The 17,670-nt window shown below is 37.5% G+C and overlaps 1 protein-coding gene across 2 annotated transcripts; it reads left to right on the top strand.

Annotated features, from left to right (window-relative positions):
• Positions 1–4,934: 4,934 nt before the first annotated feature.
• LOC114557703 (transmembrane protein 176B) lies at positions 4,935–14,182 on the top strand. 2 transcript variants are annotated; one of them, XM_028581332.1, is made up of 7 exons: positions 4,935–5,049; positions 7,325–7,519; positions 8,904–9,020; positions 9,707–9,763; positions 10,525–10,740; positions 11,976–12,098; positions 12,963–14,182. In XM_028581332.1, the coding sequence occupies exons 2-7, from the start codon at positions 7,343–7,345 to the stop codon at positions 13,023–13,025; spliced, it is 753 nt and encodes a 250-aa protein (XP_028437133.1). In that variant the 5' UTR covers positions 4,935–5,049; positions 7,325–7,342; the 3' UTR covers positions 13,026–14,182. The 2 variants fall into 2 exon arrangements, with proteins under 2 accessions (XP_028437133.1, XP_028437131.1); XM_028581330.1 differs by having other exon boundaries at positions 4,936–5,049; positions 12,960–14,182.
• The last annotated feature ends 3,488 nt before the right edge of the window (positions 14,183–17,670 follow it).

Genomic DNA, 17,670 nt, shown 5'->3' with positions numbered 1-17,670 from the left:
TCCGCAGCAAGTAGCGACTCTAGAGTCATATATATGTGAGAGAAACAAAGCGAGTAGCGACTCTAGAGTCATATATATGTGACCACGGTGGGAAATCTGGAGCAGTAAACGTTAACTATCTCTTTGATATCATGTTGTTTACGGAGACGGAGAACCAGGAAATGCGTTGGGGATATGTCAATGGGAAAAGCAAGCTACTAAGCCACGCCCACGGCAGTCTCTATGACGACCAGCCACGCTGAGGCGATACTAAAATCTGCAATGGAAAACGGACGCACAGCGAGTCGAGGCGAGTAGAGTCAGTAGAGTCGAGGCGAGTCGAGCAGGTACCATGTAATGGAAAAACGCCATAATATGAGTTCCCCCAGCCTGTCTATGGTCCCCCAGTGGCTAGAAATGGTGATAGGTGTAAACCGAGCCCTGGGTATCCTGCTCTGCATTTGAGAAAATGAAAGCTCAGATGGGCCGATCTGGAATCTCCTCCTTATGAGGTCATAAGGAGCAAGGTTACCTCCCCTTTCTCTGCTTAGCCCGCCCAAACCACCCCCCCACCTTGCGCCCCCCCTCCTCCTCAATAGAGAGCCGAAGTCCCGCCCTTCTACTTCCGGTCCATGGGACCTTGATTCGGAAAAAATATGAACGAGAGTCAATGGAGAGATAATTATTTTTTGATCCCGTTTGAATTGAGCCATGGATTACAAATATGATGTTCGTCAATTTAAAACATTATTTTTCAGAAGAAGAAAGTCTCAGTTTGTTGTTAAACTGTTGAAGTATAAGACTGTGAAAATACGTAATTAGAAAGACTACACACTTCAATGTCTCATGGATGACGTCTCGCTGAAGCTACGATGTCTCTGTGTATCGTACCGGGGATGTAGGCTAACATTACTGTAATGAGCAGAGGATCTTGCTTGTTCTTTTGCTTATCTGCTGAGAACACTTGACCGGATAAAACCCAGCAGTTACGATAACGTTACATGTGTTGTTTAACAGAGCTAAGCTAGCTAGCTAGCGAGCAAGCCGAGCATCAAGCTAGGTGAGGTAGATTGTGTGAGACGGGAGATGTAGTTTACTAAGCGGTTTCACACAAAACTAAGTGGTACTACGACAAACCTACGGCTAACTGAGACTTTCTTTTAAAAAAAAATTATCTTTTAAATTGACGAACATCATATTTGTAATCCATGGCTCAATTCAAACGGCATCAAACAATAATTTGCCTTTCCCCTTTCACTACCGTTCATATTTTTTCCGAGTTAAGGTCCAATGAGGTCCACTGGAAGGGGCGTGACTTCGGCTCTCTATAGCTAGAGACACAGAAATGGAACATACTAAGGAAAGCCAATGTGGGACTGGCTCTAGTGGCTGTAATTCTGCAGAGACTTCAGATACAGTATTAGGGGACCAATGAGGTCTATGTAATAGCATCCAAAGAGCACCATGTCATGGGACCTTTAAGAAGTCCTGAATTATGGAGAAATACTTTCTTATTACGTAGATTTTGTCCTTACAGAAATTTTTGTTATACTTTATAATTTTATTTTTAACATTTTTGTTATTGTCTATTTAATCACAGTTGACAGTGGTGGAGGAAGTATTCAGATCCTTTTGAAAGTAAATAAGTACTAATGTAAAAAGTACGAACCAAATTAAAACAGGAAAATGTACCTTACTCAATGCCGAAAAATGGCCCATGTGACAGTGACTGTAGTTAAAAAAATTATCAAAATAATTCCTGATTGATTTCCTGTCAATTTAAATGATTATTCGACTAATCTTTTCAGCTGCACATGTATAAACTGTTGGGAGGTGTTAAGTAACAGTAACTAAAGCTGTCCGATAAGTAAAAAGTAGAATATTTTCCTTTGAGATGTAGTGGAGTGGAAGTATAAAGTAGCATGAAAACAAAAGACTCAAGTAAAGTACAAGTACCTCAAAATTGTACTACTTAAATAAGTGTTGCCTACTTAGTTACATCTCCACCACTGCTAGCTGACATACAGTATACATTAAGCCTATTTCACAACAATTTCTCAGTTTTGCCCTGTTTTCATTATGTGATAAGCTGTTTTTTGTAACTTACATTTTAATTGTAAATTTTGTACACATACAAAACCGCATACAGTCAGCTTTTATTTCATTTTAATTCATTAATGTATTTTTTTTATGTGTGGGAAGGGAGGGGGGGTGTTACATGTATGTTCTGTTACTTGTAACATACTGTTGGTTGTTTATGTGTGTTGAATGAAAACATTTGATCACAAAAAAACCCCGCATACAGTCAAAATTATGATTGAGTTGAAGACCCATAACAAAAAGGTTCAAATAAAGCCAGCATGTAGTAAAATAATAATTATAATGTCTTGCATGTATAGATATTTTTAATTACAAAATTAAATTAAAGATCTATAATAAAGTCAAAAAAATTGGCAATCAAAAATCAAATCAACAAAGTGACGTGAGCTTTCTCCCTTATTTCAAATGCAACATCATGATCTGATTCCAAGCCTCGTAATTTGTGGTGTCGTTCAGCTTTCTTTTGTATTCAACTCAAATGTCTCCTCCTGGAGCCTCAATATTTGGGTGAATCTGTCCATGTCAAATATTTATTCTTCTCCACCCAGCCATTGTTCCTTCATAGGTGGGTCTGCATTGCACCATGCTCTGGTTATAGTTTTCTTGCTGGCTGCCAGCAGTGCTTAGATCAGGTATCTGTCCCCACCCTGTGTGTTTTCCTGTGCCAGATTCCCCAGATATAACACAGAGCCGGTGTTAGGCATCCCATAACCTAACATCTCCTTTAATACTCCCCATACTTTTTTAGCAATAATCTTTCATGTTTTGGCAGTTCCAAAATATGTGACAAGCTTTTAGTTATTTTACTGGCAAATGTTCAATAATATCACCAAATATGCTGTAAAGATGATATATTCCCTGGCTTAGTCATTGTTTTTTTGTTGCACTGGTGTGGCTGCTTGCATTTGAGATAATTCCGGTTAGGAATCAAATCTAATCTGATCCAAATTTATTTTTTAAGGGAGTCGCCTTCTTAAACATTCTGGAAACAAACACCACAATCTGTACAAACATGTTTGATTGCCTGACAAGAACAATCAATCTGAATTATATAACTGATATTTACGGTCCACACCTAAAATTTTACAGATAACCAAGGATATAAGTGATGGGTTTTTTTGTTGAGTCGTCCACATCTGTGAAATCTTCCTGGCTATAAGGTATAGTACAAAATCAATTCATTTGACCTAATTCTGGTAATAAAAACCTTCCAAGTGTATGCTTACCTTGGATACTGTATTAATAATTTATCCATGCATGAGGGGTTTTAATGTGACATACAGAATTCTTTTTTAGACTTCTCATCTTTCTGCAAGGATGATGGCTGGTCACAAGTGTCTCCTTTTCCACTACATTTTGCTGACTGTTGTGTAAGTATAATACAGTTTTGCAAGTAAAATACAAAAATATATTGATGGTTTTTAGGATGCCAATTTCAATTTGTGGCTTTGGAGTTATTATAACACCACAAAATCATTCTCTGAATCATCAGTGGTTTATGCCGTGGAAAAGACCTGTTCTTCAATGACGATGGAAACCTCGTACTCCCGGGGTCCTACAATATTCCATGGATGGCGGGCATTGAGAATTTCCGCACCCTCTCTCTCATCACCCTCCCCGGTTCCCATGACAGCATGGCCCTGTACGGAGGTCCAGAGGCTGAATGCCAGGCCTTGTCCCTGAAGGATCAGCTCAGGGCTGGCATTCGTTTCCTGGATCTCAAAGTGTTCGGACTGGGTGACACCCTCTATGTCATGCATGGGGTGATGTACCAGCACAGCACTCTCAAGGAAGTCCTAGCCACTGTCCGAGCCTTCCTGACAGAGTTTCAGACTGAAGCTGTGCTCATTAGAATCCAACCAGAGTCTTTTGAGAAAAACACTGTCAATCAAATGGTGCAGAGTCTGATTGGCAACGACCAGCATGTCTGGGTGACTTCTGGTATGCCAAATATGGGTCAGGTCAGGGGGAAAATAGTCTTTTTGCAGAAGAGCACCTTCACACTAGGAATCCCCCTCATAGATACAGACGGGAAAGGTCAAACCAAGGTTACTAACGTTAAAGATAAAGACAACCGAATTATAAAGCAGCTGAACCAAGCCACTGAAGCCTGTGGGGGTGATAATGAGGTTCTGACTTACACTAGCGGCACTGGCTTTGGTACTTTCTGGGGAATGTTTCTGACTCCAAAGAGAGTGGCTGAAAAGGTAAACCCATGGCTCAATCAATACCTGAGACAGTTTTACCCCAATCAGCCCAGGCCATGCTTTGGTATCATTGCCATGGACTTTCCTGGCATTGACCTCATTCAAACTGTTATCAATTTAAACTGGTGGTAATTGTATACAATATGCCCCATCATGTGTTTGAGAGGTTGAGTATTTGAATCTGGGGAAGTCTTTCCTGTATTGTCATGGTTCACACTCTATCGATATATCTGAAAATATAAAAAGTAATCTGAAAAGTGATACTCTGCTTGTCTTTGTCAGTTGTATCCTGAACTGTGTAATTTTGGAAGCAATGGCATTTATGACAAAAATAAATTCCATTTTATTACCTCCTCATTGATGTGAATTGTTGATTTTGCATCTCAATGTCTTTGTATTTAGTTTAGTGGTGCCTTAATGTGCTCCTTATCAATACATTGTTGGAATAAGTACACAGATTTATTAGTTTAGGTAAAGTACCAATACAACAACACATCAAAATCCTCCTTAACAAGTAAAAATACCGCATTTAAAATCTTACTTCAATAAAAGTACTATTATTATTATCATTGTGTTTAGCGAAATAATCAACAAAGGGTTAAGTTTCTTTATATTTCCCAGATAAGGGGAGGTACTTCTGGTAACAGCTCTCTCTCCTTCCGGATTTCAGAGCAATAATAACTGCGCAACAGCCTTACAATCGGCCAGACTTTGTCAGGCAGAGAACATTCGTTCAGCTTTTTCTTCTAACAGACATAAACATGTAAGTCTTTTTGTCATGTTTGATTACGTTTGTAAAGGACCGTAATTCAATAGCCAATCCTTATTATGGTCCTGTACATTTAAGATATCGTGCTCATAAAGTGTGTTTTTAGAAAACTTATCAGGAGAGAAAACGTGTACCTCAGGCGAATATTAACTATTAAAGTAGGCCTACGATTTAATCGGATGGCGTACGGCATCTATGTGTATTAAAATCAATGCAAGCCATGTAAAATCCAACATGTTACTTCTTCTTCGTTCACGGACTGCAGGAGCATATGAAACTATTGCAATATATGACAAAAAAATATTTTGTTGGAGCCATTATGTAACTTAGTTTTTTTTTTTTTTGTAGCACGCCAGTGACTAATGCATATGATGCAGTTTTGTGTTTGATCACTGGGTGGCGCATTGACACAGGAAATGCTTTAGGCTATCAGAGTCAGGTAGCCTACAGGTGTGTTGCAAAGGGGAAGCAAACTGTTTACCGTGTCAGCGTCAGCGTGGCTTGTCAGTAGTTTTGTTTGATTGTATTTAATGGGAAAGACGAATGAAACTTACCTGAAATGAAATGGACAAAACTGAGATATAGACTACCTACGGTGAGCGTGCACCGTCATTAAAATAAATGGGTCAGCGATGAAAGATTAAAAGATGCCTATTACACTAGTTTATTGACAGCCCATAACACGCGTCCGAACAAGTTCTCCCATTCTCGTACCGCATTGGCCTAATGTCAGTAAATTTGTGTTTCTGTCAAATAAAGATCAAATTCGAAAAATTGTAAATTTTTCAAAGTTTGTTTTCATCAATTCAAATGTCTTTACATAAGTTAACATATTAGCAAATATGAATCCCCACTGATGATAGGCTTACTTGCCTATAGGTAAGGTAATCATTAAAGTAGCCATCCACGGATACAGGTAATCCTAAAATTCACTGTGCCACATGTATATGAAACAAACAATTATTTATAAGGAGTGCCAACAATTATTGTTTTAATTGCTTGGTATTCTATTCACAAAAGTTATATAAAGGCTTTAGGCCGCCCTACAATTTATTGTAGGTCCAGTTTAATGTGCAACTTCTTTGCTATATATGTAGTAGGGGGTTCCTGCTCCGTCTCTCTTTCAGTTAAGGGGTCCTTGGCTTAAAAACGTCAAAGACCCCTGCTCTAGACCTTCAGTATTGTACTTCCCTAAAATTTGGGGAATCATAAGAGACAGATGTAAAAAAGAAAAGGAACAATCAAAACCGCAGAGCTCGTGATATCCTGAGTTCTTAGTATGGGTCAAGCTCTAAAAATGCTGAATCGTGCGATTTCTAAAATGCAACTTGATACATAGGCTACTCTATTGGATCTTTCCTGCCTGGTAAATGCCACATCCCTAGTTTATAATGAGGGCTGTGTGTTAGAAACTTTAAACCTTGAGCCAATCAGACATAGCCCTGATGGGTTATTTTTTCAGACTTTAGAAAACTCCCTCCAGAGCCATTAGACATTATACATCTGCTTCTGCAGGCTCTGCAGCACTCGTCCTGCTAACTAAACTGATCTTTTTGTTCAGAATTTGTGGGGTGCCCCTTTAACTTCAATCATTATCACACCTCTTAACATAATTCTGACAAGCCTAAGGTGTGATGCTGCTAAAAAAAGCCCATGCATGGATTAAAACAAAGCCTAGGAAGCACTAAAATAGGGCTGTCAGACCATTCAAAATCACTACTTAATTTTGTTATTAATTAATAATAATAATAGTTTAGATTTTTTCATGATTTTGATTCACATCAACCCCCAATTTATCAACACAAATTATGTTTTTGTAAGTAACAAGAACATATATAGTTTTTAAACAATATATATATATATATATATATATATATATATATATATATATATATATATATATATATATATATATATATATATATAATAGTTACCACCAATCATCCCCAATTGTTATGATTCACTGTGTTATGCACTATGGTGGAAACTGTGTTGTGCACATCAAGTTTAACAGCCCGAGTTGTAACAGTTAGAGATTTGGAAACTTGGCAGTGAGCTTACCATAAAAGTCCCTCCCAGATTCAGGACCAAATCGTCTGTTTTACACAGCCGTAGAACAGTAGGTCTGGAGGAATAGAAGACAAATCAGCACACATACTTTAACGTTAAGATTCAGCAGATAGTTATTTAAAGGTCAAAGAATCAGCAACATCAACCATGACCTGATACAGTAAAATTTAAAGTTTCTTTACTCTCTTGTTTCTTTCAGTCTACAGGAGCCGGCAGGATGTCTGTGACCATGACCAAGGCCGATGGGATCACAGTGTTCACTGTGACCTCTGACCCCCAAAGTGTTTATCCTCCTCTGTGCCAAATCCTCAAAAGCCTTTGCTACAGCCCTGTGTGCTGCTCTGTGTCTCAGCACCTGAGAAGTGTCCAGAGAACTTCTCAGTCAGTACTGGGGGTGAGTTACAACCTTTATATGTTTTTAAGTTGCCCTGTGAACTTCAGCTTTAAAAGGTCCCATGGCATGACAATTTCACTTTATGAGGTTTTTTAACATTAATATGCTTTCCCCCAGTCTGCCTATGGTCCCCCAGTGGCTAGAAATGGTGATAGGTGTAAACCGAGCCCTGGTATCCTGCTCTGCTTTTGAGAAAATGAAAGATCAGATGGGCCGATCTGGAATCTTCTCCTTATGAGGTCATAAGGAGCAAGGTTACCTCCCCTTTCTCTGCTTTGCCCGCCCAGAGAATTTGGCCCACCCATGAGAGAGAGACATCATGGCTTTCAAACGAGCAAAGTGGCAGTTGGTCAAGGCCACACCCCCACCCTCCATCCTTGCCCCCCTCTCCTCCTCAATAGCTACAGACACAGAAATGGCACATTCTAAGGAAAGCTCATTGTGGGACTGGCTAAAGAGCCAAAGAGCACCATGTCATAGGACCTTTAAAGCTTTTGTATGCTACACTGAATTTTTTATTCAGTACTTTTTCTTTCCCCACTCAATTCTGATTTCAACTTCGAGTAAATAATCTTTTTTTGTGGAATAATTAAACAAAGCGGCAACCTTCGGTGAAGCCAACACGGAAGTGCCAAAACTGCAGTTCGTGGAATGTTACTTGAGGCTGGCTCCAAAAGGGAGTCAATCTCCATAGACCCCCATGTTACAATCAACTTCACAGCACAAATGAACATGTTTACGGCCTGGTACAAAAAACGGTTTTGGTCTCTATAGCTAATTTTCCCCTTTATGACAACTGTAAGGGGAGGGAATTTTTTTTTATGTAACTGAACCTTTTAAATTCTATTCAGGCTTAAAGTTATGCATAATTAAGTGTGTGGTGCTTTGAGTGACAGGTGGCTGCCGTCACAAGAGGTGAGCATAGACTGAAGGCTTTATTTGGCTGCCTAAGCTTCATCCACAATCCACCTCTTTGCCCACCGGGAGCCGCCCACTTTGAGCTTTCTTTTGGCTCTTCAGAAACTTATGAGTGACGTCATGTGGACCATTCTACTACTCCATATGTCATACAGTCTATAAATTAAACAAAAACAAATTCTTGATCTCTGCCACACATTACAGTCACATTTTTCTAAAGTTTTTCCATTACACTCCCACGGCTCTGTACCTGCCTTGGAGCTCCAGGTGATGTTATGTTTATATAGGAAAGCTTCTTTTAAATAAAGAAAAAAAACACAAGGAAACTATGGGGGAAGGTGATCCAATATAGCAATAACAATTGTAGCACATGGGTGCTCTCCAATTACCTTCAACAGTGTCACCTGGTAACTGCAGTTATACTGTACATGTGTTAGCTGTTCATGCTGTGTTTCCTCCTGCACAGGCTCTGCACATTATGGTTGGGTTGCTCACCATCGGCCTTGGAACAATAATCATTTGCAGTCTACATACATGGTCTATGGTGGAATCAACCAGATTTCCTTTTTGGCTTGGAGGATTGGTAAGAGAGATACTGTTAAGATACTTGTATTTGTTCTTTTGTGTCTTAACTAATGTCCAATATACTTTTTCTTACAAAATTTACATCTGTAAACTCACAAGTCTCTCCCAAAGTTAGAGTGAAGACAAATGCATACATTTGCCAAATGATATAATATATATAAAACTCACTACAGAGTTCTGAGTCCACTCCAAGCATATTTTAACTGATAGGTATTAGCCAAGCTTTTTTGACGTTGGACTACCTTACAGAATTCTGAATATTGTTATCGGACATCTTAATCTCTTAGTTCTAAGATGACAGTGATCAGTACCGGTTGCTTTGCCTCTTTTCTGCCAGTGTGATTGATGATGAGGGTTACCTAGTTTCACTCTTGATATTAATAATTTTATAATAATTATAATATTCTTCTGTATGAGTACTGAACATCTATAACAGTTGCTTTTTGTCCTCTCATACAACTAACATTAGTTATAAGACCTTGATACACTGGCCCACAGTGACTAACGTTATGTGACCCCTTTCAGGCTGATGCAGGACTTGACATGATGAGGGTTACCTAGTTTCCCTCTTTGTGCTCCAAATGCTGGTCACTCAGTCAAAGATACTGTGAATAACATTTATGAATTGAAGTGTTTGTTTGGAAGAATGGAAGTCTAAATATTTTGTTTTCTTTTTTTCTCTAGTTTATTTTGTTTGGCACCATTGGCATTTTGTCTGAGAAGTACCCCAGTCCATGTCTGGTGAGTAGTTCAGCCTTATAACCTCTTCATGTTATATTAAAATAACTTCATTCATTTTTATTGTCAACTTACATTTTTGTTTTAGCTCAAGACAGATAAAATGGAGGCTAATTTTGTTCTTGGTACAGATTATACTTACCCATATTGTCTCACATTAATACAGTGTATATATATTCATTGGAAAGGGCAGACTATAGGTTCAGTGTCTTGCTCCAATGCACTTTGTTAGAGTTGCAGGGTGTTTTTAAAAGTAACCAGCCAGACCATTATTATTATTATTATTATTATTATTATTATTATTATTATTATTATTATTATACTCGCCTGTATGTGTGCGTATATAGCATACATATTTTTGTAAGTATATATAAACATATTATTTTTTTATTTTGATTTCCTTTTTCTACCCATTTAAGTATTTATTTACATATGTGTGCATGTAGGTAGGAAAACAAAAAAAAAAACTTTATTTTATATTTATTTATTTTTCATAAATACTTTTTCTTATCTAAGGGGGGTGGGGGACAAAATATAGAAGGAGTATTGAGGTAATGTTCATTTCAAACAGTGTTAATCATATAAAGTGTAATGTTATTACTCTGTGTCATGAACAACAAGAAAGAACTGGAAATGTCATGGATATATATTCATAATCTGAAAAAAAGTAACCAGCCACACCGCTGTTATTAGTGTAAAGGGTAAGATAGTCAGTGGCTTTTACATTCAATGAGCATATATTCTAATATTGTCTTTTATTTTAGGTCATCGTCAATGTGATCCTGAATCTAGCAGGAGTTGGTTTTGCCATTACAGCCATCGTACTGTCCATCATAGATATGGCAAGCCTTTACATGTGGTGGACGTGTAGAAATTACGACAATAATTACTATTTAGGCTACAGAAGACAGACTACAACTCCTACTCCTGAGCAGGACATCATGAGGGAGAAATGCTTGGAGGGCAAAGAACTGTTTCTGGTAAGTTTGGAAAATGTCATCTCAGCCGTCAAGATACAACTTGTACAACTCATGAGTGAAAAATAGAGGGCTTTAATTGTTATTGTTTAATTGAATTAATGAGTCCACCGACAAAAATCATTCACCAACCATTTTGATTATCAATTATTGTTAATTTGTCACTATCATACAAAAATACCAAACAAGTGAGAATTTGCAGCTTTTCTCTGTTTTATATAATTGTAAACTGGATATTTTAACTCTTGGTTGGACAAAACAAGCAATTTAACGACGTTACCTAGGGCTCAGGGGAAAGTGTGATAGGCTATTTTATTTATTTATTTATAAATAAAATATAAATAATTTATTTATTTAATTTCAGACATTGTATATATAAAAAAAATGATTTATTGGTTTGACAAAGAATATGAAAAAGACATACTAATAGAATATTTATGAAAGTGGTTGGAAGTGTGGTTATCAATCATTACTATTTCAGAGTAATATATATGGTATTATTATTATTAGTACGCTATTCCGTGCCTTGAGTAAATAACCAATCAGATATCCTGATGACTTAATGCCGTTATATTGATATGTAGATGGACGTGAAATAAAGCAGTAGTATCCTGCACGTCATTACTGTGTACAGTTTTTTTTTAAAACACCGTTGTATTATTTTAGTATCTATTAATTGGCTGTCGTCTGGAAGCCAAATTGACCCTCGGAGATGTTAAAGCTTTAATATACTCTAAGAGTGACAATACAATATGACTTTGTTCGTTCAGGAGCAGATAAACCAGTATGGGATGCTTTATAGATACAAAATCATACATCAGAAATGCATCCAAGCTATCAAAATGTGGAACAAAATAGTATGGCACCATTTGGTAACAGCTTTCAAAATAAAGCTTGCAATACAGCGTGATTAAAGACGTTTCCAGTGGATTTACATATACAGGATGCAATTCTTAATCAGGTCTCAGACTCTGATGGGTCACAAAATATGGTGACTTGTTATTCATAATTATGAGATGAGGTGTCCATTTTTTTCACTTTTGTAAACATAATGCACTTCTGTAATAATTTTTCGCAGCCCAAAATAAAAGTCTATTAAAAATATAAAAAAAATAAGCCACACTTGAATGAAGTGGGTCAAGTAAGAACCAATTATACTAATTTTATTAAATCTATACAGAACAAAGAAATGTGTTTACAGATTTTAAAGCTAACTGTGTTTCTTTGTGTCCAACCAGATGCTTTTGAGAAGCATTTATGCTGTGCTGATTGTCCTGTCAGCCCTGGAGCTCTGCCTCACCATCAGCTCTGCCGTCATTGCGATCAAGGCTCTAAAGAGCAGTGAGAAGGGAGAAAAGGAGGTAGAGTTTAGGAAAATCACATTTCACTTCATTTGACTGAACACAACCAGTTTATTTCTTTTCTTTTTAAGTCCTTTGTTGTTTAAATGTTGTATGTGTCAACAGGGCCACAAGGTTCTGAATCTCTGGTCCTAATCTCACATTTCTAACTTTTAGGATGCCACCTTTCAAATTGTCGACCTGAAATCGTTTCCTTAGTGCATGTCAATAAAAGGAACAGTTCAACATTTTGGGAAAGAAGTGTTACCTTTGGAGGGAGCTAGGCTAGCTGTTTTTTCCCCTGTTTCCAGTCTTAATGCTAAGCTAATCGCCTGCTGGCTGTAGCTACATATTTAGTGTGCAGACACTAGAAAGTGTATTGATCCTCTCCTCTAACTCTCAGTAAGAAAGTGAACACACTTATTATGTTAAATGTTGAACTTTAAGAACTGCCAAGTTGTATGTTCTTCCACATTCTAAGGCCATGTCCACACATGCCAAAACAATTGGTCGAGAGGTGTGGCGATGACATCATCGATATGCAAGTATGCGGCTTCGCCGTCCAAACGAAGACATAAAGGGTGCTGTTTTTGAATTTTTTCACCCTGGGACCAGGTTTAAAAAAAGTGTCTTCAGGCCAAAACGATGCAAAACATGCGTTTACACCAAAAAGCGTTTCCGTGTGGATGGGCACTAAATTTCACAATATTAAAAAGAGTAAACAGAAACCTACACAAAAATAATTATTCAACAGTCTATCCCTGTAGGAAATAGGACAGCAGTACAGTGTTACAGTGTATGTAATGTGTAAATATGTTCTTAAAGATTTGAGAATGTTCGCACCTTTTTATCGACCTTACGATGTTATTTTTCATTTTTTAGAAGACTGGTGACCCAGAACTCTACAAACCACTGCTGGAGGAAGTCACCTGTAACCCCACAGTCTGAATGAAAATATCTGCTTTGTGCTCTGAGTTACCAGGTATAATCCTGTGCATTCATACCATTGACTGTATATCTATGTAATGTCAATGATTTAGTCAAATTCAGGGGGTATGCTTAAAAATCCTGCATTTATATTTTGATGAGTATGATTTTCTATTGAATAATGTGCCTTACGGTCAGCTTGTTTAGGTAAAAGAAAGGTTCATTAATGTGAGTGTGTAACATTGACGGATAGATACGGTTTTTGTTTGCTATTTTACAATATTAAGTAAAAAAAAAAAAAGTCATCAAAACTGTTGACTGTAATGCAAATGTTTTGTTGTTTGTGCTTCTGCTGTGTACTTTATAGAAACCTTAAATATTTTCATGATGAGTATGATTTTCTATCGAATAATGCACCTTAAGGCTCTGACTCACCAACCCGACGGCCGACCATCAGCAGAAAAGTCAGTCGGACTGACTGCCTCCCCGAGTTGGTCAAAAAAGTGCTTTGGAACACACCGAAGCGACGCCGACTTGAGAGTACGTTCTGCGCGTGCGAGAGACGTAATACGTCTCCACTACAGCAGGCGGCGCAAATCTGTATTGTCACCCAAAAAATGAAAACCGGCAGCTGATTGGACAAACACGTCACGTCGGTCTGGCTGCTCCCGGGTTTTACAACCGGGCATAATGGCGGCTTCGTTCGGAATACAATCTCATATTTTACGAAGATAGTCCACCAAAACATGTTTCTGAAAACATTTTAAGCGAAGAGTAGGCTATGCAGTTGCTGAATCTGTCTTCATTTCAAACTGACCTTTGTTGATCAACAAAGCTCGAGTCACTGACCTCGCCAGGCTGTCAGACGGCCGAAAATCAGCTTGGTGTATCAGGGCCATTACGGTCAGCTCGTTTAGGTAAAAGGGAGGTTCATTAATGTGAGTGTGTGACATTGATGGACAGGTATGTTTTTTGTTTGCTATTTTACAATATTAAGTCATGTTAAAAAAAAAAAGTCATCAAAACTGTTGACTGTTCAAATGTTTTGTTTGTGCTTCTGCTGTGTACTCTATAATAAACCTTAAAGCCTGACACGAAAATGTAATCAGTTTAATAACTAGTTGTGCTCTTTGTGTACAAATAATAAACCGTAAGTATTAAAGTGCTCATATAATGCTTTTTGGCTATTTCCATTTCCTTCATTGTGTTATATATCTTTTTTTGTGCATATAATAGGTTTACAAAGTGAAAAAGCCCAAAGTCCACCCCAAAGGGACTTTCCATCTCCAACAGAAAACACTGTTCACCAACTGCTCCATCCAGCCTTTACTTCAGAGACAAACGTGCGTCACTTTGTAACACACATTATAATGCTCGCCTAGCTGCTAGCGTGGCACGCCCTCCTACTCTGCTTCTGACTGGCTAGTAGTCCTTACCTAGTTACTGCGCATGTGCAACAAAGATGGAACAGAAGTGAGATGTCTCACTCTGTAGCTAAAACGGAGTTCAACACAGGGTGAAAAGAGGAGCTGCAGCAATGTGTAGTACAACAAAATATGGTGTTTTTTTTTTTTCATTAAAGCATGTTAACCTATGCTGGTACAACCTCTAAATACAATTATGAACCTGGAAATGAGCATTTCACGAGCACTTTAAGGGAAGTGTGAGGTGAAGGAGATTATTACATATAATTATATTGCTCTTTTTCTAAATAAAAAAAAAAAAAAAACTGTCTGTTTGTGAATGATTGTATTTTTTTGTCCGGTCTTTCATGCTTTAAAAAGATGAAAAGAAATGCAAAAACATGATCAAAAAGATATTCAATTAAAACTCCATTCTCAGTACCTTTTAGATCTTATTAATGAAATTACATTTTCAATGCAGGACTTGTACTGTAACAGAGTATTATTATAATAGTATTAGTATTTTTACTTAAGGAAGAGGAACCTTTTCAAACAATATATCTGTTGTAAATAATGATTTAAAGACAAAATTAATGAATTCACTTCATTTAGCTCACAGTGTTCACAAAATGTTTAATTTCTGTATCTTCCAGTTTCAATATGAAGTGGTAATATATACCACATCTTGACTGTGCACCAAGTGATCTCTGACTTTCAGGCAAATTATAATTTATATAGCTATCACATTATTGTTCTCAGTTTTGGCTTTTGCCATATTTCCTCTGCCCATGATTGTATATCTAGTCTATATCTTTGACGTTCCACTTCAGCGATTGCTCCGGTGCTGCAGGAAATTTCACCGGATGCATGTCTTTTCCATTTCCTTCTGCTTTCTTTGTGTTGGAATTTTAAATTTGGTGGATTTATGAGGACTATTTTTGACTGCTCCTCAGATCTCTTCATGGTAAATTAAGACAGCTAGCTAGACGATCTGTCCAATCTGAGTTTTCTCTCGCACAATTATTTTGCAGCGGCTCTGTGTGGAGCTTAGCCGGCCATGACGATTGTGATTGGTTTAAAGAAATGCCAATAAACCAGAAGACGTTTTTCTCCCATCCCAGAATGCTGTGTGGAGCAGCCAGACCGTTCTCTTAATACATCCGTGAGCCAGACCCTCCTTCAGCATGCTTTGGAAGAGGGTCTGACAAAGCGAGACAATTGTACGACTAACCATGACTTTTTTAAACTCCTCCTCCTCCACATTTGCTTTTTCAAAATAGTTTTCTTCTCAAGTCCCAGAGACTGGGTTGTAAGTCTACACTCTTCTAGTAAATCAAATATTTCAGATACCCACTAGCCACCTTGTTGGTAACCCAGCAGCTCAAAACAGCATATATTTATGTCCCATAAAGAATCTAACCCTGATTATGGACAACTTCATCTTTCTTAAACATTTTGTTACCCATATTCCTGACACATAATCTAAAATAGGGCATGCACATGTTTGGTATAGTATTTAAGTTTACCAGTAATAAATGTAATATAGCCTACTGTATATGTGCTGATACTCCTGAGTCATGGTAACTGAATAGTATAGTTGTGAAGTTTTCATAAGCTACTTTATACTTCTGTTTCACTGCAATTAGTTATTTTAGTCTGGAATAAACTTGTATTTTCTGATAAAAGCGTGTATGGGAACATTTGGATATGTTTTAATTGAAAATCATCTTGTTTTAAGACTTTTTCAAAGTCAACAACAACTTATCTATAGTGCAGCAACCTGCCTTATTTTTTCATGCTTCAAGTTTATCTTTTTAAATTTATTTTATTTATAGCTCTGGGTTTTAATCACAAAGAGTAAAAATTCTAGCCAATAAATTGCAGAGAAATTGTAGACAGTCATTTTTCTTTTCAGCAGGAACTGAAACTGTCAACAGAAAGAAATCAGCCAAACCACCGTGTAGAGGATGTTGGCCTGTCTCACTGTCCCTGCTTAATGATCTGTGTCTTTTGGTGTTGCTTTGATAGTTTCATATGCAAATAAATAACTCCAAAGCAGCTACAGTACATGCCAAATTAGTCACTTTTAATTAAAAGTCCAAGGAAGTTTTGGGGCAATTTGGGTGTAATGACTAGTTGGAAATGCAGCAGGGGTTTATTCAAAAAAGATGACCTCAAATTTAATATTTTGAAAGAGCCTTCTGCATATACTGCATCTATCCCTCATATTGAACTAACCAACAAGAACAGTTTCTTCAATGCAGGCACCTGTGTTTACATACAAGTGCAGTGTTATTAAATTGTGTTTTACATCTGATGAAGAATAATCCAGCCCTGACATCACATTGGGAAGCGACAACTTAATATTTTGTCTTGTGGGTTTGGTAGTATGCGCTACCTAATGTTCACATTTCTCCGTTTCTTTGTCTGGAGGAGCATTGCACTCATCATCCCCTCAGTCTGTTGTGGTTGGTGTGAGGTGTAATCTATCTGGAATTTCCTGCTTGTTCTGTGGTAAATTGCGCAATCACACCAGGCGTGTTTTAACTCTGTGCTGAAAACATTTACTGGAAGGCTGTTGTTTATTCTGCCTCATATTTTCTTCAGCAATGTCAATGCCCACTGAGCCGTTTGAATCCATTTATCTGGAGTGATTTTGGATCAATTTTATACTAATTATGTAAATTCACATTTAAACAGAAATCTGTTTATTTGCTATTATGGAGAACATTGCATGATAATCACTTTAATATGTTATTTGGGCTTTAATTCATCCTATTTTTACTATGCCGTTGCACAAGTACTACCGTCTATCGTCTAAGCCTGTAAATAAGTCTATGTTGGTGAAATGTCTCTTTTAATCTTGCTGTGTATGTGCACTGTTTGTTGGAGAGTGATGACCTACATTGCGTTGGATAATGTGCCTGCACATTGTGTCAATGACAATAAAGTTGAGTTGAATTGAATTAAAATGAACTGAATTAAACTGTTTTTCGATCTTTAAAAATTCCAATTTACAGTTTACATTAACTGGAAATCCTGTTAATTTACCGTAGGCTACTTGATCCATAAATTAATTTTAATTCTAAAAGCCTGCTTAAAGCTACACTGCGTAGTTTCTGTCGCCCCTATGAGGAATTGTAAGTAATGACAACAAAACTGTTGGCGCGTCCACATGATACAAGCCTTCCTTGACCGCTTCGCAGTTGTGTGGAGCAGAAAGTTTTAATTAGCTTTGTAGCAACTCAATTGGCAATGGCTTG

The sequence above is a fragment of the Perca flavescens genome, chromosome 6 (genome assembly GCF_004354835.1).
Source record: "Perca flavescens isolate YP-PL-M2 chromosome 6, PFLA_1.0, whole genome shotgun sequence".
Taxonomy (NCBI): Eukaryota; Metazoa; Chordata; class Actinopteri; order Perciformes; family Percidae; genus Perca; species Perca flavescens.
This window is presented reverse-complemented; position numbering and strand designations above follow the sequence as displayed.